The sequence below is a fragment of the Erithacus rubecula genome (assembly GCF_903797595.1).
Source record: "Erithacus rubecula genome assembly, chromosome: Z".
Classification (NCBI taxonomy): domain Eukaryota; kingdom Metazoa; phylum Chordata; class Aves; order Passeriformes; family Muscicapidae; genus Erithacus; species Erithacus rubecula.
The window spans coordinates 21,757,519-21,784,545 of record NC_136661.1 but is presented as its reverse complement, the minus strand read 5'-3'; the positions used below and the strand labels follow the sequence as shown (position 1 = coordinate 21,784,545).

General features: G+C 39.3%; 1 protein-coding gene and 1 long non-coding RNA gene across 3 annotated transcripts in view; one reads left to right on the top strand and one right to left on the bottom strand.

Annotated features, from left to right (window-relative positions):
* The window catches only part of NADK2 (NAD kinase 2, mitochondrial), a 33,592-nt gene that overhangs the window by 4,412 nt on the left and 2,153 nt on the right, over positions 1 to 27,027 (bottom strand). The window contains exons 2-11 of one of the 2 annotated variants that reach the window (XM_079330627.1): positions 12,657 to 12,745; positions 12,226 to 12,314; positions 10,594 to 10,675; positions 9,231 to 9,314; positions 6,098 to 6,234; positions 5,228 to 5,306; positions 2,917 to 3,060; positions 844 to 899; positions 707 to 760; positions 125 to 248 (exon numbers count right to left, since the gene is read on the bottom strand). In XM_079330627.1, the coding sequence (XP_079186753.1) occupies positions 125 to 248; positions 707 to 760; positions 844 to 899; positions 2,917 to 3,060; positions 5,228 to 5,306; positions 6,098 to 6,234; positions 9,231 to 9,314; positions 10,594 to 10,675; positions 12,226 to 12,314; positions 12,657 to 12,745 (938 nt within the window). The remainder of the gene's footprint in view (positions 1 to 124; positions 249 to 706; positions 761 to 843; positions 900 to 2,916; positions 3,061 to 5,227; positions 5,307 to 6,097; positions 6,235 to 9,230; positions 9,315 to 10,593; positions 10,676 to 12,225; positions 12,315 to 12,656; positions 12,746 to 27,027) is intronic. The other variant, XM_079330626.1, reaches the window with a different exon arrangement.
* Positions 13,602 to 15,634, top strand: LOC306814534. Its single transcript, XR_013777190.1, has 3 exons — positions 13,602 to 13,925; positions 14,012 to 14,135; positions 15,122 to 15,634. It is a non-coding gene; the product is annotated as an uncharacterized lncRNA (long non-coding RNA).

Sequence of the window (27,027 nt, the reverse complement as noted above, 5' to 3'; positions counted from 1 at the left end):
AATACTCAAGTAATTCAAAGCACAAACTGGATGTTGAAACACTTCAAGGCAAAGTCCTGGATTGCTCATACTTTGACAGATACACAGAATGAAGTAACTCTTTGCTATTGCAGCCAACACTTACTTTGAAGAGAAGCCACGCTGACGGCTACTTGAGAAAACTCTGTTTACAATAGGCTCTCGAACACTGAAAAACATCTTTGGTTCCTCTGGACTGTAGAGCAGAGATTCATTGTAATCATTTGTTACTGTAAGCAGAGGAGTCAGACATTAGTTTTCCCAGACAAAATGAATTACTTTCAGAAACACACATTCCTCCAGGGAAGACTGGCTTCTCTATCAAGAGGGAACATCAAGACTTGTCAGATGTTTAATAGTCTTTACATTAAAAAAAAAAAACCAAAACTTTTAGGGAAGACTCCTTTCAGTTCTACTGCATGATGAACACTCAACAGCTCTCTTCTGATGATTAAATACTAACTGTTTGAAATTTCAGGAAGAGGATTTTCTCCTGAAGTGGATATACAGAAGTCTAAATAAATGCTTTTATTTCAAGTAAGACATTGTTCGCCAACTGTGCCTAATTAATGTAAGACAGACTATTACTGCAAGAGTGCTAAAACACTGAAAGCTGAGTGGTACAGAATACAAACAAAATGAACTGGCCAAAGATACTTAAAAAAAAAATCTTGCCTTTTTCACTAACCTTTCTGTACCAGTTCCGTGTTCAATGGCATATTCAAACTTCCGCGCTCTTTTGCTGTTAAGCCAAGAGAAAGAGCCCCAGTTAGACAGATGTATCTTTATGTAAACTTGGCTACTAATGCCACATTGTTCACTCACCAATCTTAAGGATCTCTTCAATAGCTTGATGTGCAACCTTGTTAATATTATAGGACCTAGACAGAGAAGAAGTCTTGTTTGCTAAGCCGTACAACTTAGGACAAAAACTGAGCAAAACCAAAAAATCTTCCACACTGATGAAAAACTAAATTCAACATTTGGGGAGGGAACAGAATGTTATTAAGCGTGAGCTGATTAACAGTTTATTATTAAAAAAAGTCTTAAATCAACTCTTGCTTTGGCATCTACCTTGTAAACCTTAAAAATCCATTAAGCAAGGTTTTCAGGAAAGAAAAGCATGAGATATAGTCTCCTTGTCAATAATCCCCCTGCCTTAAAACCCCAATAACTGCAGAATTAAGTCTGCATTAAAAAACAGAACCACGACAGTTCTAGAGATTGTGTTCTTACCCTGTCTATCCAATCCTTGCTAATTGATTTATTCTCAACACATTACCTCTTTATTTTTATCTAAGATGTGGTCTTAAATCTCACAAGAACTGGTGTAGATGGAAAAGAAACAGATCAGACACTTGTGCATTTGACACATTTGGATGAACAAGTCAGCATAGCCTCATTCTGAACTAAGGCAAAACTCCAAAAAAAAGTCTCCTCCTCTGCCCACACTCAAAAGGGAATAGGTGCTAACCACAGCCACTGTGTAGCAGTGCTGTGAAGATCTCACATGCTTGTGACTCAATATATTTTGAAATCCTCAGTCCAGCACTTCTGTCATGGCAGTAAAATGCCCCAGACTGCAATACAGATCCACTGCACCCCTATCTGACACAGAGCTGCTGAGCATGGCTGTCCAAGGCTCTCTCTCTTACACCTACTGCCTACCTGCAAGCCTGAGCAGATGCTATCAAGATATCCTTTTACACAAGTTTTGGCAGCTGGAAAGCACCTGGACATTTAAATGTCTCTCAGTACCAGCAAGTCTGAAATTCCAGGAGAGACAACAGGCTAAGGGAGATCACTCCACTGAGGATTGGCCTCAGTTTAGAGAAGTCCAGCAACACATACTCATTACAGCAAAGGAGAGGGGAAATCCTGGAGCTTGATCCCTGGTTCTGAGTATGCTCAGCACAGAGTGTATAAGCAAATGAAATGCAAAAGAATAGCACTGAATTAAGACTGTACTTTCCCAAGGTACTAAAGACTAGGAAAGTTTCCCTAGCAGTCTGCCAATTTCATCCTTGGCAGGCTCCAGGACTAAGCTATGCTGCCTGAATACAAAATTCTGAATTACAATGAAGAGCAAAACCCAGTAACCATGGTTACAGCATGAATACTCATTTTTGAATTTCATTAAAAGCTTCTGGTTTAGTTCATCTTAGTCTGCTACATAAATCCAGTGCCTATTGTACAACTTAAAATTATGAGTACAAACACATCTTTTGCATCTCAAAACTAAATTGACTCAACTTACATGCAGTACTGCATGTTTAAACTGAAGTTTAAATAATTTATCCCTCTAATTAAGTTAGCACTGTTCTCTGCAGATATTGCCATCTTTATTTAAGAGAGTGTTTTGGCAAAGAGATTGTCCCCTATCAATTAAATATGAAAGAAACAAAAGGCTTGAAAGGGTAATGGACAGTAGATGTGCCAGAGAACACTTAACACTGCTTCCAAATACATTCCAGTTCTTCTTAGAGCTTAGATTTTTGTAAGCTTACTGGACTACACCATCTAAGCATTTAAATTTTAGCCAGCTAGAGTAGTTCATAGATCATCCCAGCACAGTCTCTGCAAGTCACAGCACAATCCCTTTCCCCCACCACTCCCAACCATTCATCTTCACATGTGACATGCCACATCTTTAACTGAAATTACACCTAAGGCAAACTTCTGTCCCAGTGCTACAGCTCCTTACCATTTCAAGGCTTCTCTCCATACCACAAACAATGAGTGCCCTGCTCTTCTCATACAGCTGGAACAGCTCTGAGCCATCTTGACAGTGACAATGTTAGACCGACTCACCCAGTAAGGACAAAATGCATGGGACAAATAGGTTCATCTAGCTTATCTGAAATGGTATTTTCTGCCAAAGCAGCAACATGTACTCACCATGCTTTTGATCCTGTTCCAGTACACACATTAAGCCCTGAACTCTTCTGTTTCTCCCAAGGACCATCATCAACTGATATTTCATAATAGGAGGCCCTATGAAGCGAGAATTTAAAACTGGGTTTGCAGGACTTAAAGTTCTCCCTGAATAAGACAGAACACACAGCCTTATCAGGCACATAACAATTTAGAGGGCTACTTTCAAATCTGGATCACAATTTCACAGGCTTTGTACAGTGTTTCCCATTTGACAGCTAATTCTGATTCACTATTTTATAGCAGTTTCTATAATAGACTATAAGGATTTGTAGCATGAACTTTTAGGCACTTCTTGTGCAGTCACTTCTCACGTTAATTTATGTACAAAACCACCTCTATGGTTCATCTGTAGGGTTTGCTGGACCTACAAATAAAACTATAAATAATTACTTTCCTTGCATAACTGCAGTACAAAAACTGTGTTTATGCTATGATTGGATCTTATTAAATTATGTCAAAGAACACTAAACATTTCAACACTAGTAATTGATAGCAGGATTGAACCTGAATTCTTGATCACTTCAGTAATTAAAAATGAAGTGATTCTTCATAAATAACTTTACACAATCAGAAGGCTTACATTTCTCTCTAAATTATTCCTAAAATTCAAAAGTACTAGGTGTCTTGCTGTACAATCATCCCCTGCACATTACTGTTCATGTGTCAGGGGATTCCTAGTGTTAGGCCTAAAGATCAAAATTTCTCTCTACAATTCTCAAAATATCCAAGAATATATTTATGAACTTAACTTGTTGATATTCATAGTGCCCAATTCAAACAGTGTGATACAGGCTTCAGATTAATAGATATTATCTCACAAATGCCACATTCACTGTTTTATGCATGACTGAGTTTCACCTTTCTTAGTAAACAGAACTTTCTGAGCTATTATTTCAGTCTGGATCCACTAGAAACACAGCTATTGGCTGTTTGGTCTAACACTTCATATTGTCAGTAACTAAGGTATGTTGTGTAATCAGTCTTGAGAAGATGGGGAGATTAGAGAAGTGAAGTAGATTAAGAACACAGGTGCACAGCTTGATTCAGTTTAATGTAATTTTTGCAAGCTGGATATGACAAGTTTTCTGGGGTTTTTTCTTCAATTTACTTGTTTTCATCACTGACAAGAAGAATAAGTCCTTAAAAGAAGCACCAAAAATCACTTTGTCTAAATAAACAGCAGTGTATTTGAAACAGAAGATTCATCTTTATGACATTTAAGTCTTCAAGTCTAAGGTCCTATTAACATTCTGCTTTTTTCTAGAGGTTTGTTTCTAGAGGTATTGTGTTCCTCAGTGGTTCTCAAATACTGGAACCAAGAGCAGAATGTACTTGTGACACTCATAGCATTAGAAAACAACTTTGTGTTCCTATATCACTGCACATTAAATAAACTTCTTAGAATCGTAATAAAATTAGGTTTGATTTAGTAGAAAGTAGGATTTGTATCTCTTTTCCTTCTGTCAGTCTGAGGCTGAAGTTCAGACAAAAAATAAATTACTTATAGAACATTTATATTGTTTGCACCAGCAATCAGTGTCCCAGGCACTGTACAAACACACACTATTGAACTCTAAAGTGGCTTTTCTGTTGTTTTTGTTTGGGGCTTTTTAAAAAGATAATCAATAAAGTGAAAACAGATATAAAATGCAAGTAAAAGTCTGGTCAAATCCTGACTCATGTCTTTTACCACAGCCCCAGTCATACTCCCCATGTCCTTCTTATTGTTTGGCTGCCAAAAATGCATTGATCTTGAGGACAGAGAGGACAGTCAAATGTATCCTGGATAAGGCAGTACCATGATTTGATACAAAGACATTTATTAACTGAAGGAAATAACTCTTTTCCATCAATAACAATGTTTCCACTAAAAACAGGCTGATACCTTTGCATCTAATGACAGAAAGGCAGAAAAAGGAGTCTGGTAAAAGCTATTTCTGTGTGCTCATACTAAAAGCTTATGTAAAGATGTGTAAGAAAATATGTAGGAGAGGAGGTAGTTTAAGGACAGATATTTAAATCATCAGCAAAATGGAAAGAAAAAAGACAGGAAAAATGAAAGAATAACCAGAGAGGAGGAAGAAAACCAGAAAATAACCTTATTGCACTTGCATCTTTGAAAATACACTTAGTAATCAGCAATAATACAATCAGTGTTAAATATTTATACACTAGAACTGAAATTTGACAGTAAAATCTCATCACTGAGTGTCCACTGTCATATAAAGAAATTAAGTCAACTATGTCTTGCTGTAACAACAGTGAAACATACCTGGATGAAAGAGACTCCCCAATAAAAACTTCATTGAGTGCTCTCACTGGTAGAAGATGTGGGCCAGAAATATCAGACCCTGCAGATATCAAATATAACAACTGATTTAAAACACAAGTTTTCAAAAAACATTCACAATTCACTGGAGGACAGATTCTGCTGTCTGAATTTGTTTTCTATACCTAATGCTTCATTTTCTTCAAAGACTTATTTTTCACTGATTTACTCTGTGGCCAGTCACTGTCCTTTACTGGAGATGATAAATATTTATACCAAGGTCAGCAATGACACTTAAGTTTGGACACTTTTCTCTGAAAAGTCACAGGCAACCAGGCAGAAGAAAGTCTTCTCTTCTGCCAGTCACTCACTCTTCCAGCCAAGTTAAATTTACTGGCAGTGACTTAACAGACATTTCTGATGAAGTTCAGAGAAGCAGACTTCATACCACAAGGTAACTAACTTGGATTAACAAACTGCTCATGTTGACAAGGACTTCTTAGTGAGCAAAAGCAGTACTGGACACAGGTTAGGCACAAAACCATGCATCTTTCAACCCATCATAAAGAAAAGAGCTGAAGGTGTTCAGGAATTATCTACAGACAGATTCTCACTTCTAATGTCTTATTCTGCTTGCTGGTAGTCCAAGACCAGCTTTTACAACTCCCTATTAACCTAGCTTAAAAGTTAGCATGTATACACAAACACACAAACATGCTCAAGTATTTACAGAAACTCTAAGAGACAGCAATTTATAAAAGATCAGGTATTTTGACAGCAGGCATTTCAAATACTAAAACTTTTACAAATCCGTATCTTCTATTCCAAGTTATCATACCAAAGTGATTACATTATTGTCGGATTTTAACCTACTTTGATCCTGGAATCTTTCATTTATGTGAGCCCTGCTGTGTTGCTCCTGGCTGAGTTGTTGTTCATGTAAATCCACAGGGGTTGTGTTAATCCCAGTTCCTTCAAGATACAGTCGGATTCTTTGCCGCCACTGCCATCTAAGAGAGGAGAAGGAAGTCAGTATGAAATATTCATTACAAAATTAGATAGGATCTGAGTCTCCACTCTCAAGGCAGACTACCTTAAGATTAGGAGCTAAATATATTCAAATTCGTATTTCAAGTTTCATAGCTTCCACTATAACTTCTAAACTTAGAAAGTTATTAATACTTAATTATAAATTCTTTACATTTACCAGTTTGCTATCTAATATTATTTTGCATGTGTAAAATAAAAGGACACTGCAAAAAAGTACCCTATAAAAATTTTATGTAACAAACTCTGCTTTTTAGGCATGTGATTCTAATATGTGAATGAATGACTGAGAATTTCAGAATAAAGAAATCTCAAGAATTTATAAAGAAATACATGCCGTACTTTTAACATATTTATTTGCATTTGTACATGTCCAGAAAAACAGGTCCATGCATCCCTTTATATATAAGGCCCCAAGTATCCTCTCATTTTAACAATCCCTCCAGGCCTATGAATTCAGGGTGATTAAGAGGAATTCATTTGAAGCAATGGAAGGATATAAAAGCCATACAACATCTGGGTTTTTTTTCCCTAGAGATATCAATTCCTCTTCCTCTTACAGCCTAAGATATTTCATAAAACAAAATAGCTATAGTTTTGACTAAGAAAGCAAATCACAGGAGTGTTATGGCACATCTTTTCCGATCATATCCAGGGAAATATCCAGATGATATCCAGGTGACAGTGACCAGCTTTTCCTAAAATTACAAGAGTTATGCTTTATATCACTACACTGCTAGTTTTTCTTCTTTACAGAGCCTCATCTACATACTCTATCTGCCCATAAATTCCAAGTATGATTTGAGATAGTGATGCAGAAAGCATGCAGTGAGTATCCCTATACTAGCCTACTTACAATGCTCATGTCTAGAACATGTCACAAAATTAGAAAATAGGACTGTACTCCTATCAATGTCAAGACCACCAAGGAAAAATACCTGGGAAATCTGATATAGTTTGCCCTTTATAAATCAATAATATTGGTTGTCTCATGGATCACAAGGTCCATGTTAACACAGACTGTTGCACTGACTGATAGGGATAAGAAAAAAAAACAATTGCCCTTTCTCAGTTTCTGCCAACTCACCATCCACTACAACTCCAAGATACCAGAAGCCCTTCCAGAGAAGGATTCAGTTACTCACCTATTCCAAAGTTTGCTGCGGGCCAAACAAATCTAAGAACTCTCAAATGAAACACCTGCTCATGTCCTTGCTTAAGAATAAAGTTCTTATTGTTTCAGAAAAATAATTAGAGAAATCCTTTCTGTTTCACTCTGGTGAGGTTTTAGTTCCATAATGAGGCATGTCAACAACAAAAATATAATTTTGTTTCCAACAAAACATCAAAATTGCCAAATGTCAAGGGAGGTTATCTGAATAAGCACTGTAAATTTTACTTGAGCAAATTAAAATGATGGACACTAAAAGGCTTCTGTTTTCTAAATCTTAGAATACATGAGTTGAAAGTACCTGTTCTTTTAGCAATACATACTGAAAGTTCTGGCAACTGTACTCATTTAATTCAGAACTCTTCTACAGCTCAAATACAGTTACACTTCAAGTCACAAATTTAATATGTTAGAAGTATAAACAAAAATCAATTGCTAGACACTTTTGCATGAATGACTGATTTCTGTTTGATGGTTTTGCACTACAAAAATATTCTGGAAAGTTATTCTACTACGGAACAATGTGTCTTCTTAACTAGTTATTAAAAACTCTTCCCTAGTCCATCCTCTAAATTCAGCTTGTTTCTTTTTAATTCGAGTGGGATTATTCTATTTTAATATCTAGTACTGAAAATATCAAGCTATATTCAGCATAAAGAAATGTTTTGCTTTACACTAATCTGTTGGCAAAATCTAAACCACTTAATCTCAGTCACCAAAACCACAGATGCAACACAGTGACCATTTCCTAACTGTATGTATTACATTAGTTTCTATTCTTATGGCCATATAAAACCACACGTTTTTGAGCCCTTGTCCTAGGGTGACTTTATGATGCTTGTATCCCCAGTTGTCTATTCTATTCATGCTGGATATTAAGTTCTGCACCTTTGGAACAGGTTCTGAGAGTGAAGGGGGAGAAGAAGTTCTGCACAGTTTGTCTGCAGGAGCTGCACTTGCTCTCCCTGCATTCCTTCACACTGGGCTGTCTGCAGCATGGACAGACAGCAGGAGAGAGTCTCCTTGGCTTTTTGTTAGTTTTTAGCTAGCTGAGGCACAGAAGTTCCCTGGACTGTGCTTCTTTTTTTTGGCACTGATCAGCCCAGCTCTGGACTGAAAACCCAGAGAACACCAGGAGCTCACACCTGTGGCCCACCCGGCTGGGATGTGAAATTTTCCCACAGGAGGGACTGAGAGAGACTGAGCAAGCCAAGCTACAGCCCATGACAAGGACAGACTTTCTGCATTTGCCATCTCTTCAGAACAACAAGAGGTTTTATTGCTTAATATTACTAATTTTTTCATGTTTGTGAGTACTTCACTTGTTAAAGAAACAGTCTTTCCTTTTCTCAAAGGAGATTTTCCTCCCAAACCAGTTGGGGAAAAGCAGCTTGAATTTGCTTTCTAGCAATGTGGAATGATGTGGGAGACCACATCAAACTTTCTTCCAAAATTTGCTCTAAACCAGGACAGTCCTGAAGTATATACACCAATTCTTTCAAGAATGCAGTTCCTCATTTGCTAAGTCAGAAGTCAGAAGTGAACACCAATCATTGCAGGTCATACCAGAATACTTTCTGCTGAAACTGGCAGCCAATTTTATCATTTGTATTCCAGTCTCACTCTTGACCACAAACTCATTTTTCGACATTATAAACATCTACACAGAATTCACAATTTGAACCATGAAGATTTTACTAAGTTTCACCTGCTCCTTAGGAATTGCACATGATTAAGTGTTTTCCAACCCCTCTATGTTTTTGAAAATGAAAGATCAGTGAATCCTACCTGAACTCACCACGATAAAGCTTCTGCAGTGCTTCAGGAAATGAATGTGTGTATTTTACAGGCAAGCACAGGTGACCTTCTGATCTGGTAGCAAAAAATGACAACATAAACAACAGTATTACTGTTCAGATTTGGTACCTTTGGAAAACATAACAAAACAAATCTCTCTCTCTGTTACATCTAGTAAAGCTGCTCTACTATCTCTACTATTCTTGCACAGCACCACACCAGCAAGAGCACATTGCCTTCAGCTCCTGGAGTCTGTGTGTCTGAGACAGGATATTTTTCCCACATTTCCCCTAAAAACTGTCTGTCCAGCTAATAATCCTGCAGGAGTACATAAATACTAATACAGCTCCTGTCACCATTCTAGGCAAGCAATTAAAGCTTAATAAACCTGGCAGGTGAGGTAAAAAAAAAAGTTCCCCCATTGCAGACAAGTTAGCAACATGAACAGCTAAACAACATGCCTAACATCAAAAGAATCTCATGTCAAAACCAGAAGATAAACACTGCCCCTTCCATGAGTAGTATGTGACAATTTAAGGCACTTGTTATTTGAACCCTAATGGTCAGACTTGATAATGCAGAATAGCTACTCAGAGCATTTGAAAAGTTTTGAAGATAACATATTAAAGGAATTAAACCTTTTGACCACCACTTTATATACTAGGAATAAAGCAACTGTCAATATCAAAAACAGAAATCTAAATCTGGACTTCTGAGCAGGCAGAGCCTTGGAAAATTCTGAGTTTCACTTGCCATCCATTCAAAGGTTATACCAACCAAGCAGTACTAGCACACTGCATCCACTGAGCTGTAAGATTGATGTGGGCAGGTGGGTGCAGCTTGTGCAGAGTTTATAATAGGACAGCTAAGTGCCAACAATTGGCTCAGGAAACAGATTTTCTGAGGTATCTCATGGTTTACATTAAGAAACCACAGCAAACTTTTCATCTGAGGCTCTACTGGATTTACCTTCTTCACAAAGAAACTAAGTTTCTGTGTGTTCAGGCACCACACTTAGCTGCTTCTACCAAGTCTTTTTTCATAAGTTCTATACTGCCATCGCTAGCCTCAAACTTCTGGTTAGCAATACAAGTTAACTAGCTGCAAGTGCTGTCACATTGGTGTGTGAGAACATTTGTGGCAGTGTAACACAGTCATGTTCCTACAGTAATACTTAATCTCCTCTCAGATGGGACAGGATAACTCTCTGTGCAAACTTTTCTAAAAAAACAACAGATTCCCACAATCAACAAAGTTTATGCTGCCAAATGCTACAGATATGCCTCGTGCACCATGAAGATGCACAGTGTGCCTAATATTAAATACAGCATTGCTTTCCCAAATATGTTTTTACCTTTCAGGATCCGTATTTATTCCGATGACTGGTTTAAATTTATCAAAGACCTTACTGGCTGCCAACAACATTGTCCCATCACCTACAGAAAAAAAAAGATCAAAAGTGAGTTTCACTTCACATTCCAGTACCCCAAACAGAATGTACTCCAGCATTAGTATTATGTGCGTTTATAACAACAAATCAGGCAAGCTGGACAAAAATTACAATGGGACAAAACTACTGACATCTTATCAAATAAGAGTAGTGACAACTACTCTTAAGAGTAGTAACAACCAAATTTGAGATGGAAAACATGAAAAACATGACTGGAGATAGTACAACTTATCTGACAGGTATACATGCCCAGGCAATTGAACATGGCAGAAGCAAGCTTTAAAAGAGAGTTATGGAAATTTCTGTACGTTTATCAGCAGGTAAGAGAAATTCTTTAAAAAAGTAAATTTAGAAAGTATTGCTAAACAAAGCCACAGGAGACAGGAAACAAAACCAAATGTTATTGTGAATCACATAAAAACAACGACTTTAGCTTCACCCCAGTTGTACTCCTAAAAGGCAATTTAAAGGTCTTATTTGGCCCCAAGTAGGCATATTTGGAAAAGAAGTCTTAGGTAAGTAAAAATATTGATAGAAATCTTTAAATGTACTGGTTTCTTCAGATATTGGTAATTTTTCCTGTCTGTTAAACAGAAAGAAAACTACAACCTCATTCAGTCTTTGCACGAAGATATAAGCTCTGAACAGCATGAAGACATAAACTCTGAAAACCTCAGATGATGTATCACTTCCCAGCTGCTTGCCCCAACCATTAAAAATTTTGCCAACAGACAAACTGGCACTTCAGGGAAGTTCTTTGAAATCTACAAGAGTGTAATTGGATGTTCCAGGAATAAACTTTTCTACCCATTCTTCATGGTGATCAGTACCTAAGGGTAAACTGGACTAGTGGGAAGAGAAAAAGCTGTGGTCAAGCCTTTTTGCCACAGACAAGTGAACACTGTCAGAGCCCAGCAACACAATGCTGTATTTACAGCATATCCCAAAAAATAACACAGAATGAACTGCTGCAATCCAGTATTTAAAAAAAAAAAAAAAATCAGGTTAATTGCTCTTTTGGTTCATCTGGGAAACACTGATCAGTGGCACAAGATGCTCAGAAGCTGCAGACTTTTACCTGTACCATCCAACTTGATACGCCAGTCACTGGATTAAGTGTGAAAGCAAGAAAGACAGTTTGAGCAAGGGGACCATGAGGTAGTATGTTAGTCTACACCTCACATCCCAAAAAACAATGAGTAGGTTTCAGGGCTACATAAAATCACATGACATCAAGCATTTTATTCTCTTTAGTTGAAAACTATAGTAAATGCCACAATTTATATTGTTTCACACATGAAAAACTTTTCTAGTGGCTGTGCAATGGGATTCACTTCCATGGGCTACAATTTCAGATACCAGAGGTAGACAAGATGTCATAACCACTGCTTTTTGTCAGATTTTCTGACAATTAGATTAGCGATTTGTTTTCATAATGTGCTTATTTCCAGTTGCTTCAAACACTGCAAAGTATTTTTGAGAAACATATCTATGAAAACATACTGATACAGATACTTCTCTTCCATAAAGTCATACCTCCTGCTGATATAACAGCATCTGCCCACCGAACTGTCTCTTCATTATACTCTCGACGTTTAACCAGACGAACTTCTATCCTTTCGTTCCTGTAAAGTTCAGAAAAAGTCTCAATTTTCTCCTGTACTGTTCCTTGTCACAGCCTTCCAAAAATTTGTCATGCAGCTAAGGAGCAATTAGAATCATATGTGGCTTAAAAAACTTTGACACACAAATCCTGTACTACCTGCAAGATGGTAACAGAACATGCTAGTCAGCTGAACTGAGCCAGTTTACATGACAGTTCTTTCAGGAATGACTGTTCATCTGCACCCCTCTCTTTTCAGTACTCTTATTTTATCAGCATTTTTAACACGAGGCTTCCTTTTGTTTCACACAATCCACGGGTATTTGCACAGTGTCTGAAACCCTCAGCATCCACACATCCTTACCGTAAGCTGTCTACAAGATGCTCCACGTTTTTTGTATGAATGCGATGCCGTTCCAGCAGACCAGCATAGTTAGATCCCTTCAAGGCAAGCTGTAAGACACAAATGCTTTTTGTAGAAGCATACAGTAAGTGCTCTTGAGCAGAGCAAAGAGAAAACATTTATTTTCTCTCAGAAGAGATACATTTTTATAAGCTTTCCCTTAATTAAATTTCTATATACACAGCAGTCAGGTTATATTGACTAGTTCATTAAGTTCATTTAATGAATCAAATGGCCACAGCAGTCAAGAACCACGGACTATACAAATATGCAAACAAGCATACTATATTGACTTCCATGCAACTTCAGACACTTTGCTCCTCCTGAATCTGCCAATCAATTTAAACTCTACAGGAATACATACACTATACTATACTACCTCTAGTTAGTTACACTAACTATACTTCTGCCATGTGCTGAGGCACTGTTAGATAAAAACTGTGCTGCAGACAAGACAGACAACAGAAAAAGCAACAGGAATGACAATTAAGAAAACAGAGCCTGAAATACCTACAGCATTACCCTTCAAATTGTATTTGAGCTAAAATGGAAGACTGCCAAGTGCTGACAAAGGTGACATTTTCTCTGCACCAAAAAATGCTTAAAGACAATCTAAGTACTACCTTTGATACTGTCCCTGGATTATACGCCGTATTTTTCAAACAAGTCAATAACAATAACAAGTCATGTGCAGGTGCATTCTAGTGTCATTTTTTATGGAAACTGGAGAATTTGAGTACTTAATCTCAACACACTCTTCAGACCATGGAAACATTCTGCAGTTTACATAGATACACTCATAAGAAGGCAGGTGAGATTACTGACTTGTTGCAGATTAGCTCTGCACCAAGTTCTTGTGCGAGTAATTCAGTCACCATTTGTTATCTTATTTAGCGAGGGGGGCCCTCATCTGGGGCTGATACTGCCAAATATGTGTGTGCCTGGAGATAAAGAAAGTGAAAGAAAGAGGGTGCAAAGGATGTTAAGCAAAAGGAGTCTATAAATACATTCATAGTGAAAGTGATTCTGCTTTGAGCAGCAGGCTCCTGATGCTCTGTCTAGCCTGAATTAATCTACAATTATACTGTCACTGCTTCCTTTTCCCTGAACAGTTAAAACCATTTTATCAGCAGAGAAACAGAACTTCTAGAGTATGTATAGAGGAATTCATCTGTGCCAGAAGCTCTCAACAGGCACTTCCAGCAGTTTATTCAAGTGCCTTTATTCAAAGTTTTACACGATTCCAAGAGAATGTGGTGCCAGACAGCCCTGTCTAATCCCATTTTCATACATTTCTCCACTACACTTTCTTCAAGAGGGAAGGGGAGAGGACTGTCAGGATATGACAACTGACATCAACCACAATCTAATACTCAGAAGTGAAATCTTTATTCATCTGACACCCATTCATGTCAAGAAATCCAGCCATGAACTAAGCAGGTAAGATAACTCAGCACCAAAGAAGTTACAGAAAAGAATGTAACTGGCTACTCTGGAACTGTATTGCTGTTCCACTCAGTGTATGGTTTGGCAATTAACTTGCAGGAACAAAACCTTCTGGTGGTCTTACAGCTGGGATCAGGAAACAACTTCCAACAGAGATTCACAGGCTGCTTGGATGCATCAACAGTGCTAAAGGAAGACAGTGGGAGTAGCTGCCTGCCAGCTATGCATGATCACACACAGACACAGGCACACGGGTGATCAGAAAATATCAGATCAATAGTGCAAAGGTTGCTCACATTGGTTTACTGGGATACAGGGTGTTATGAGCCATTAATTACCTCATACACTTAAACCCTTTGTTCCTGAGCTACCATGACTGTGCACCCCAGACACCTCCTGATCCTGCAGACTCCACGGTGTTGCACTGGGAACTTGAACGATGCCCCTGTGGGCTCTGGGGAGGGAAACATTACACAGGGCTATGCTAGTTACAGCACTGCCCCTTGCTGCATCTGCTGTCATCCTCTCATCACCCACTTGGGAGGGGAAAGGAAAAGGTACAAAGGAAAAACAAGGTATTTGCCTCCCACAGACATCTGCTGCTGAGCACCATTGGTCTAATTTTGCTAGAAGAATTTTCAATTGCATGCTTGAAGCACAAATTGATCTTGTTTTACCATAAGAACAAGAAATGCACAACCAATTAATTTCCAAAAAACACCATTACTAAAATCAGGGGTTCTCCAGAAGTATCTGCTGCAAATGAAACAAGCATCTGACAAGCTGAATGCTGCAGCAGCACACTTTTTTCAGTCTGCTGTTAGCTCCACACAAAATAGAAACCACAAACTCCATCTTGATATTTTATGTACCTCATTTATTTGGCTAATTTGTCAGCATGCTATCTTTCAACCTCATGGAAGAGAACTTTTATCTCAGAACAGTAACAATGTAATAATTCTGTAAATGATCATTTGCAGGTTTTTGAGCCACCAACATCAATGGCAATTCAAAAGCTAACATTTCTCTGGCATCACCAGGAAGTAGAGATATGGGTAACATCATTGTAAGAACAGTCCATTCTGTAACTTACATTTGCCATAGCTGAGTTACATTATTTCATCAACAACGTCAGAAAACAGAAGAGGTTGCTCAGCAAATAAACTATCAGTATTCTGACAACTGGATGAACCACTTCAGCAGCACTGTGGAACAGGCATTGAATATGTAGATCTCCTCCTTGAATTTAACTCTAGAACAAGTAAGTACACACTACTAAGCAAGAAAAAAGTTAGGGCCTTGAGTTTAATTGGCTCTGCTACCTCTATGGAGTTAATCTATTGTCCCAATATGCAAAAGGCTTCAGAGATTACAACAGTCTGTTCATCTCCAGCCTTACCTCTCTGTGTTCAGATATTAATAACTTGCAAGTTCATTTATCAAAGAACTCACAAAGGGGAAGCCTGACTGAGCCTAACCATGGACAAGTATATCCAACAGGAATGCTAATCAGCAGCTGCTCTCATTCCATACTGTGAAGAACCAGAGAAGTGCCTGCAGTCCTTGTGCTCAGCAGCACACAGTCACAGAGTGGCTGAGCTGCAGTGGCCTCTGAAGAGCCTCTGGTCTAATCCCAAGCTCAAGCAGGTCCCCCAGAATCGACCTGTCCAGATCCAGACAGCTTTAGAAGATATTCACAGATGGAGCCTCTACCACATCTCCAGGCAAACTGTGTCCAGTCACCCTCACAGTGAAAAGGTGTCTCCCAATGTTCAGACAGACAATCCTGTACTTCACTGTCTCTGCTCCTGCCTCACATCCAGCACCTGAGTGCCACACCAAAACTATGACAAATGCTGCTGCTGGAAAGAGGTTTGCACTTAGAGCAAAGTGTAAGATCAAACTGAGATTAGAAAACGCTTTTTACTTCAAAAGATCTGAAGGCAAAGATCAGGCAGTCCAGCTGCTGTGTGCATGACCACCTCCCTAAAGAGCCTTGAAAACACTTGGGATGTGCAGACTGCACAAGGACAGCCTGGCTCCTGAGCCAAATCATCAGACAGGTCCCCAAACCTATGCCAGGCTTGGTTTTTGTCAACTGACTTTGAAAAGGCACAGAGGTATTGCATTCTGCATAAAGACAACTTTCAAGCTCTTCTTCCTATGGAAGAAGTTCTGATTTACAATTAGGCTGGTTAATCTTACCTTAATACAACACAAAATAACATGCATGAATATATACACAAGAGCTATTCTAGCAAAAAAGCACACTAGCATATAAAAACAAAGACAAATTGGACAAAAATACATTCAGGCACAACTTCAGTAGTAGTCTTAAATCTCATAGCAGAAAAGCAATGCAAAGTAGGCTTCCAGAAGAGCTTGTAGTAGAAAACATACTCGGGGAACAGAACATTTCCTATGAATGGAGCTATTTTTCCCTAGACTGAAGGATAAAAGGTCTAAATCAATACCTAAGAATAGCTCTTGTTGAATATTCTGGCCTGATCCATCTTTAAGAAAAGGATGATTTTTCACAAAGTTCCTCTAATAGTTACTTATTCAAGCAATATTTGCTTGACTGCCTTCCTTCTGTAGTCTTAGCCTGCACCACTGGCAAGCCCCATCTCATTTGGTTTAAACTGTGGGTCTGCTGTCCTTTAGTAATGTTTGCCTTGCAGGAAAAATGCTGCACAACAAGGACATGGCTTCTAGACACAAATACAGGAGCCAACACAAAGACCATAACATCAGAATATCCACTGTTGTCTACGTATGTAGATTATGACCCTTGATTTAGAAAATTGGAAAAGCCATAGCTGAGTCCTACTGATGCAGCTCATTAAGCATTAGGATAAAAGAGTATGTTCTCTCAATAGAGTAGCATGGATATTGTCTGGAGTGAATTTGTCAACTGAGCACCTTCTGCATCTCATCCTAGTAGAATCACAGGGTGATTTGGGTTGGAAGAGATGTTAAAGATCATCCAGCTCCAGTTACCCTGTTCTGAATAAGGACACCTTCTGTTTGACCAGGTTGCTTAGAGCTCCATCCAGTCTGGACTTTGACTGAGCTTGGGGTTGGACCAGAGGCTCTCCAGAGGCCACTGCAGCTCAGCCACTCTGTGACTGTGTGCTGCTGAGCACAAGGACTGTAGACACTTCTCTGGTTCTTTGCAGTATGGAATGAGAGTAGCTGCTGATTAGCATTCCTGTTGAATATACTTGACTGTGGTCAGGCTCAGTCAGGCTTCCCATTTATGAGTTCTTGGATGAATGCACTTGCAAGTTATTATCTGGACTTTGAGTTCTCTGGGCAACCTGTGCAAGAACCTCGCCACAATAATGAATTTCTACCTAACAGCTAAATTCTATCTTCCTTCTTTCAACTTAAAGTCATTCCCTTCAACCTATCTGTTTGGAGTCAGTGAGTTAGGGGATTCTCTGACTCCTTCAAGGAGGAATCAAGGTGCAGGGACTGAATTAAAGCCTTTGGATTGATTGAAGTATATTAAGCCACTCACACATAAAATGAACATTTAAGTAGAAGTCAGTCAGTGAGTTTTAGTATGAGGTCTAGTGCTTTTAGTAAGTAAAAGGTCTGGATTCTACAGTAGTAGCTTGAGTTCTAATGAAGGTTGAAACACAATTGTAAACAGGCTTAGTCATAACAGAGCTAGTAAGAATACTGCTTACATTTCTTAGATAGAACAACATAGGTTGTACGTGTAACTTGTACATAACCAAGCATGCTAAGAAATTAGGATTCTAATAGGTTAAGGAGTGGTGGTCCGAGCTTGCGTCTTAGCTTGTTGGAAAAATCCTATATAATAGTCTGTATTGGGAGAGTTACTGCCTTTTGCCTTTCTGCTTTGCTGCCACTGTTTTTATAGCCATCGACACCTGAGAAGAAGACAGGAGCTGCTGCACCAACATTGGCCCACCAGGACCTTCAGGAACAGCTTCTGCTTTAACTTGGGACTCTAAACTAAGCTTAGTAAGGAATTTGATGTCTGTGACAATGCCTTGGAGACTGATGTGCTTCTGCAATAAGCTTTTTAGCAACTATTAGCTGCTGGCTTTTTAGAAATTACCCAATTAAATTGGTGCCTAGAGCACTGGAGGTCGTAACCTCACAGCTATCAATACACTCACTGACAAAAAGTCCCTTTCCAGCTTTCCTGTGGACCTTCAGGTGAAGGTGCCAGAAGCTCTCCTCAGAGCCTTCTCTTCTTGAGGCTGAATAGCTCAACCTGTCCTCATAAGAGAGGTGCTCCAGCCCCATGATCATCTTTGTGGCCCATCCCTACACTTGTCCAGTAAGATTAAATGGAACTTTTCAGATGTACTTTGGCCTTATATGAATGCAGATATATTCTCATTACTAGGCTTATGCTTAATTTACAGCACTAATCTTGGTGCAGCCATAAACTGGACCAGGGTGGAGTTAATGTTTCAGTGTACCAATCACTTGTTTTATGACTACTGGTCATTCAGGAGTTAAACTAAATGTCTGACTAGAAAGAAAAAAAAACCAAAAACCAAAAGCCTAACAACAACAAAAAGCATAGATCTAGAAACAATTACTCTCTCAAATTTCCACAATGAACTTGCCCACACATGCACCCCAGCTGGAAAACAACAGATTACTGCTTTACAACCTACCTAATTTCTACAGAAAAGAACCACTAAACAATACAAATGGACAACAGCTGAATAGAAAAAAAAATTTCATTTTAAAGGCAAATTTGTCTAAAGACAAATATACGATGATCACTAACATACCAACCTATTTCTAAGCAGAGTATGGTGCTTTAAGTCCTATATTTTCAGAAATTGTCTCTTGAGATTCAACCATGTGTCCCAAGTATAGCCAAAGTTAGTGTTCAGTTTTGTTCTGCTTTAAATGAAAGATTTTGACAGAAAAAATATTTTTCTTAATACATTAAGTTTGGAACTAGAAATGGCTTTGAATACAGGACGTGTTTCAAGCCATAAACTTCTCTTAGCTTTCCTGACTAAACTTGACTTTTGTTCAAAAATTCCTAAATTATCAAAGACTGTCAATTTATAGGCAAGCAATTATACTATGTTCTAGTGTTAACCAGGTAAGACAAAGCTTGATATGTCATGCTAAAAACAAATGCAGTTTTCCTCACAGGTCAGGCACACACTAAACTTTGGACTTCTTAGGAGCCCAAATGAAATATTAAGCTTTTCTATTTCAAAACATAAAAATAATTTGCATACAAGTGCATGGGATTAAAGCATGGTTCAGCTTCAGAATTTTAGACAATAAAACACCACCAAAATAGATAAACAAACTGAGCAAACTAGCCTCAGCAAAACTTGCCCAACAGAAATCTGTACCTTGAAGACACATTTCAAGTGTCTCACAGAAAGCCTGAACCACAACTCTGAATGGTGAGTGTTTTTACCAGCCACCTGCTGGAACTGATGGGGGAGCTGAATTTGATGGTTGTACACAACATACATCCAGGTTTGAACATGACATAACTTTCACAGTAAGCCAGGACAGCACCCCTACCCTCAGTCTCCAGCAGAAAACAAGTATCATTCATGAGCCTCAACTGCTGCATTCACACGAGCAACAAGCAAGTTTGCTGCCAACACCAAGACGTGTGGTGCAGCTGATACGTGGAGGGTGGAGGTGCCATCCATGGGACCTGGACAGGCTTGAGGGGTGTGTCTGCACAAACCTCCTAAAATCCAACCAGGCCAAATGCAAGGGGTTGGAGCAATCTCAATACTGGCTGTGGGATGAAGGGATTAAGAGCAGCCATGGAGAAGGACTGGATGAGCCGGACATGGCTCAGCAATATGAGCTCCATATCCATAATGACACCCCAGGCTGCATCCAGAGCCCCACAGGCAGCAGGGCAGGGAGGGGATTCTGCCCCTCTGCTCTGCAAAGATCCACCTGGAGCTCTGCATCATGCTCTGGGGTCTCTGCACAGGAAGGACATGGATCCACTGGAATGAGTCCAGAGGAGAGACACAGAGATGATCAGAGGGCTGGAGAACCTCTCCAAGGAAGACAGGCTGAGAGACATCTTTATTATCCCTCCATTCACAGTAGTTGCCTGATTTCTTAAAAGGGGAAATGTGGTCTAATTGTTCTTGCATTAGAACTAGTAAATGCATGATTAGACTTCATATAGTTTGCCTATAGATAGACTCAAGACAGTAACGCAACCAAATCTAGAAAAAAAAAAAAACAAAAACACATTCATTTCATTAAAAAAAATTATTTATTTAAAATTTCCAGGCTTATTGAATAACAATGTTTTATAAGTTACTGGTTTAATGTGGCATGTCCACCTGAGTGGCTGGATGTCCACCAAAGCTGATCTTATCACACCCCTTCATAACAAGATAGGGAAAATATAAAGAAAGGCTCACAAATTGAGATAAAGAAAGGGAGAGATTACTCAACAGTTACCATCACAGACTAAACAGATTCAGCTTTGCAAAATGAACTGAATTCATTATGAATCAAAAATTAGGAGAATGGGAAGTAAAACCAATCTTAAAAACACCTTCCCTCTACCTGTCCCAGCTCTCCCACCTCTCCCCTCAGCACAACAGGGACACTAGCATGGGGAACAGTCAGTTCATCTGAAGTTGTTTTAGACACCGCTCAAGTAGAACAAGTTCTTTCCCTTGCTCCAGCCTGGGGGGGTCTCCTATGGGAGATAATTTTTCCTAAACTTTTCCAGCATCTTTTCCATGGGCTTCAGTTCTCTACAAACTGCTCCAGTCTGGCTCCTGCACAGGGTGCAGTCCCTCAGCAGCAGCTGCTCCACTGTGGGTCCCAGTGGGGTCACAAGTCCTGCCAGCAATCCTGCTCCAGGCTGGGCTGCTCTCTCCACAGCCCACAGGTCCTGCCAGGAGCCTCCAGCACGGGCTTCCCGTGGGGTCACAGGCTCCTTTGTGCACCCACCTGCTCTGTGTGGCTCCTCCAGGGGCTGCAGGTGGATCTGCTCCCCCAGAGCTCCCTGGGCTGTGGGGGCACAGCTCCTCACCAGGGGCTGCACCAGGGGCTGCAGGGGAATCTGCTCTGGCAGCTGGAGCAGCTCCTGCCCCTCCTCCTTCACTGACCTGCTGTGTAATCAGAGCAGCTCTGCAGACAGTCTCACCCTTCTCCTCTCTGAGAGCAATTACATTTGTAAAGTAATATTGTTTCCCCTCTTAAATATATCTACCAACCGAGATGACACTACAACCTCTAAATGCCTTGACCAGTGCCAGTGAGGGTCCATCTTGGATCCATCCTGCATCACCTGTCAGACACGGGGGAAGCTTCTGGCAGCTTCTTACACAAGCCACACCTGTAGTCCTCCCCCTGCCAAAATCTGGCCACACAAACCCAATACACTCAACAACAGGGCTGGGTTCAGTAGAATTGTGTTTGTGGTACCAGTGGATTAACCCATTTTGGGACACCCAGCCCTTTAACCCTCTGTGAAACTTACAACCAGTCTCAGATGCAGCTGAACTTAAAATGCACTGGATTCTGATAACTGAATAGCTAAAAAATCCAATCCACAAAGGCAATGCATTGTTTACAGAAAGGCTTTAATAATGAGTATTTGCTTTAACTAAAGCATCAGAGAAACCAAACAGGCTCCTGAAATAAATTCCTACTGTGGATCAGAAGTATCAAGGCTCAGATTTAAGTCTTCCATAAGGCCTTGAATATGAATCAAGTTTTCCCATACAAACTACTGTTGAGTTGCAAGTCATAGCAACAAATCCAATTCCTCCTCCCTTCCCAGTCTGGATATCACATAGTATACAGGCCTCCAGCCAGCTGTTTTTAAAAAAATATGCTAAGTTAACCAATGCAGTAAGTCAGTACTTACCACACAAGTAAGGCAAGAAGCAGTTACCTGACAAGCACTACTGACTGATTTACCAACTTGCTGTCAATTGCTCAGTATTTTTCCCAATATTGTTCCTGGCTATTTGCTATGTTTTCACCAGTTTGCTGCATCACTCCTCATACTGCAGAAGTCCAGTGAGCTACATTAGCTAGGAACATTTTTTCATTATATTTTCCTCACTTTTTTCTTCAGCAATTTAGACCCCTCACTTTCATTACACCGTCATGGCAGGCCTTTAAATGCTGCTGTAATGTTTCTTCTGTAGAATAATGACTGTGAAATACAGATATGACAGATTTTGCATACCATTACTTCTGTAATAGCAGATTTCACTTGCAAGATTATGGTCCTGAAATTTTACAGACATGTTGCTTTAGGGCAAGAGTTTGATGCATACATGAAGAAAAGCTAAAATATCATGAACTGTTTTCTAATTGTTCATCCACCACATTAAAGCATTACTGTCATTTTAACCACATCTGAAGAATACACATAGTGGTTGGCAATTCAAAAGGTAATGCAGAGCAAATTGCTGTGTTAGCTATAAACACTGGTAACTGCTTTATGCACTAACAGATTTATAGAGAACCTGTGCAATCCGGGCAATTCAACCATGCTCATTAATTCAGCGGAACAAAAACATGATGCTGTAAATCACAGCTAATGAAGTACTTAAAACAGCATTAAAGCCACTTTGAAGAAGCAGCCTTCTTCAGCTATATAAGGCATCATATGCTCTGTTGATACAGTTTCAGAAGTTTAACTTAGGTGAATTACACTGAAAAGCCATACTTTTCTATCTGTTTGCTATATGTGACTGAGTATACTTGAATGGTGTACTGGAAAAACAAATCTTACAGAAAAAATAATTACTACATTGCATTTAATTGTTTCCATCATTTTCCAAATCCCTCTTAGAACAACAACATCAGAGGAACTTTTTAATAAAGCACATGCAAGTAAAGTGACTTGACACTGATGCAAATATATCAAATTTCAAAGGTAAACAAACGCACACATCATGTTTGTATAACTTGAAAAGCATTTACACCCATCTCAGTTTCCAGTGGATTAGTTCAAAAATTTTATTTCTGAAAAAAAAGAAAAAAAGGTGTTTTTAGCTTTATATAATCCTAGTGGAATATAACATTTATCTCTAATTCTGTATGCTTCAATTCACTAAACTGAGTTAGTGCTTCTCCCTTTTTTCAGGATAAGGTAGAGAATAGGACAGTCCTATTTAAAACACTTTTATGTTTTAAAACACTTCTATGTGGTCCGTAAAGGAACATCTACTGAAAAAATTCACAATACAAGGTAAGAACAAATGTGTAGCCTGAATTCAACAGAACAGTGAAAAACTCCACAGTATCACCTCATTCATTAAGTATCTATTGAAAGATACTACCTTCAAATATATCCTGTACATCTGTATCCACAAGAAGACAGGGTTAATTTAGGGTTAAATGCCCTAATACTTACTGATTTTCAGAGAAGCAACTTTTTTTAGTTGTCTACTAAATTACCAGATTTCATTTTAAAATTAGAGTTCAGCTGAACTGTGACGTTTGCCTATTGCTTTTCCATTCTGCTGCCTTCTTTGCATTTGCAAAAATACCAGTGTTCTGAAAATATTTGAGCAGCACTTCCTAAACAAGTGGTCAAGAGGACCACAGGCATCAGTACTGAAGCATAGTCTTCTAAACCAGACATCTAAGAACAAAATACCTGGCTATTTTCCAAAATCATATCTTCAGATGGTGGTATGAGAGTTACAAGCCTGGAACACTAGGAAAGTACCTAGGAAAAGTAATTCAAAAGTGATACTAAAACGGTATCTTTTACCACATAATGTAAAAAGCAGTGAAGAATTTTTCTGCAATTAAAAACAAAAATCAATCATCTATCAAATTAAAGATAAAACAGTACATTTCCCACAAGAGGGAATTTTCTAAGAGACATTAGGCTAGCAACAACTGGTGCTGTACACATCTGAATTAGGAGCTGGAGGTTGGGAGGATAGAGTTCTGTTATACACATCCCCCCACGCCATCCACAGTTCTGTGGGGCTGTTTTGGTGCACAATATAGGAGCCCCACCTGAAGCTCAAATACCTGCTGGGCAACACCCCTCCCTTCCTGGCCAGCCCTGCTCAGGATGCTGCTGCTGCCCCATGCGAGTTCACAGTGGCTTCACTCAGGGCAGGCAATATCCTCACAACACGCTACCTCTTCCCCAAGCTGACACCAGCTTTCTATAAACCTGTATGAACTTCACATCACTGAGATGATCAGCCATAGCAATTAGTTGCAGTGGTGCAAAAGAGCCAAAACTTGTTCAAAACAAGCTTACACTCGCTGCCTGCTCCAAAGGCACATCAACCAACCACAACAGAATATCAAATCAGTCCACACTGAACAACTTCCTTCCAATCAAGACCAAGACAAACCTAACTTTTCATATGATAAAACATTTTCAGAGATAATTAGAACTGTGTATGAAATGTTTGGACAGGTAAATTGTTCATCTTCCCTAAGTACCTTATAGCTGTGACAAGTCAGCAACTTATCACAAGTGCACTATCACACAAAACCAAAACCAGAAGTCAGGAAATGAGCTTTATCTATTACTGGGGCATTATATTATCTTAGTTTACATAAGGACAACAGCAGTGTTTCCTCCACATGGATTTACTGAGAGTAAAAAAAACATTAAATAGCCTTCAGTATTAGCTGACTGGATCACTCACTTTTGCAACTAGTCATATATAGATTCCAATCCTAGTAAACCAGGCCACAAGAAATGCAAATTGCTGTCACTTATGGCAAGCAAACTACCAGGACTTGGGAGAAAGATTAGTATAACTTAAAGTTCGTAACTGCAAGTTTTAGAATTCCAACAGCCCCTTTAAATTTCAGAAAGGCAAAGAAAATATTTCTTGCATGATATGATGCACAAAATTTACTGATGTAACATCTTTTTCTTAAATTGCTGAGTCATTTTGGAGAATTTTTGTTTTGTGGTGTTAGAAATCCATTTTTATAGGTCTCTAATCTCCCTCCTGAACAAAGGACTCTGAAACCCTCCCCTGTACAACAGCATACATAGCACTTAATTACACTTTACAAACTAGGCCAGAATCAGACTAGTAATTAAGATAGTCAGATATGTTTATGTAGAGTTATAAACATATTTTAACAACTTATTTGTAAGCATGTAAGAGAATCTGCCACAAGATAGGCAAAAACAACTGCCTGGAGCAGGCATGTACAACACGCATGTAGAGAGGCAGTGGAAGATTTCATCTTCCACAGATTACAAAACACTCTCTGTAGGATTTAGTAGATCTGTGAAAGTAACCCTTGCTCTCCATCTCTCCTCCATTCGTTTTGCTCTTCTGCTGTCTGGACTGCCTCTTTATCTCTCATATCTCTGTTTACACAGAGAAAGAATTGTGGAATTGTGACCTTGCAGCTTTGACATTGCAATATTTTACAGCATTTGTATAATATGACTCACTTGGTGTCTGAAAAAAAAAGGTAATGGAAGGGTTTAAGCTACAGGTGCCCAGGGCCTTTATGGCTTATTAGAAATGTCAGCCAGTCACCTTCACTACTGGTATTCTGCTTCTTGGAGAATTCTGTGATTTGTACTGTGTATCATAGATAATGATACATACTATGATTCATATCACATTTTAGTGCATACTGGTGTATGCCAACAATTTAATCTTCAGCCTTCTTCAACATGCAACAACTCTCATGTCATTAGGATGTGCACCCAAAAGCACCACCATTTCTGCACTGAGCCACTTACTGCATATTCAGCCTTAATACATAAACACACTGACTGAAACAGCTATGTTCAGGACTCTTCCTTGGTGCTCAGGCAGAACTGATTAAGCTCACAATTTTCATTAATTATGCTATACTCATACCTGAAGCTTCCAAGTACAGACACCAGTTATCTCCTAGAATCAGGCAACAAGCCCAGGTATGGCTGCCCAAATCTAAACCTCTATTTCAGACAGCCAGTGTCCGGACATTTGAAGGTCCATGACAGAGGATTACTGCACCATGCTCCTCCTTTGGTGATGGCTCCCTCACACCACAAACCTGCTCCAGGATCCCCCAAGACTGAGCCCCTGCAATGCCACCCCCACCACCAACACGTCTGGGTCAGCCAGCAGCTCTGAGCAAGACAAACTTCTCCTATGCTCTTTAGCTTTCACTTTGCCTGAGGCTTTCACATGAACTCAACTCCCATCCTGCCTTCTGTGTGGACCTTCAACACAACTGAGCTGAAAATCCAAAGACACTGTGTCTGGGCTCATTTCTGAGATCAGCTGCCTTGGAGCAGCTTCCTAAGTCTACCCCGGATAAACAGAGACCCAGGGAGCTTGGACTGCAGCTAACACCAGGGAGCAAAATGTGTTCCCAAGCTGCCCACAATGGCTCTGTGCAGAAGGACACTCCACAGCAATCACTCTGCTACAAAGTGATCTCTGTCCCCAACAGAGCCCGTAGGAGTCTTCTGAATCTTCACATAACATATTCAGTGAGGTTGCCATTAACTCAGTCTTAGGAAAAAATAGATCTGAGACCAGTCACAGCAGAATGCAAACACAGAAATTTTTACAGGTCATCTAAAAAATTTAAGAAATGAGGATAATTCCTTTGCTCACTTATATTCTATTTCAAAAATTTAATTCTGCAAGACCTTTTCAATGTGTTCTTGCACAAATCTTTGTATTCCTGCCCATACAGCAAGAGATTAACTCAATATTGCTACATACATCGTTAGGCAAGTTGGGCTTTGTCTACCTGGCAACACCAAGTTTTATTGCTGCAATTTCTCACAAGGCAGTATTTTAAGGGGAAAGGTAGATCTTTCAAAAGCACCAGACCTAGAGCAAAAACTCTAGAACTGTCACAAATACCAAGAATTATTGTGTACTTGTGAATTTTTCTGAAAGGACAA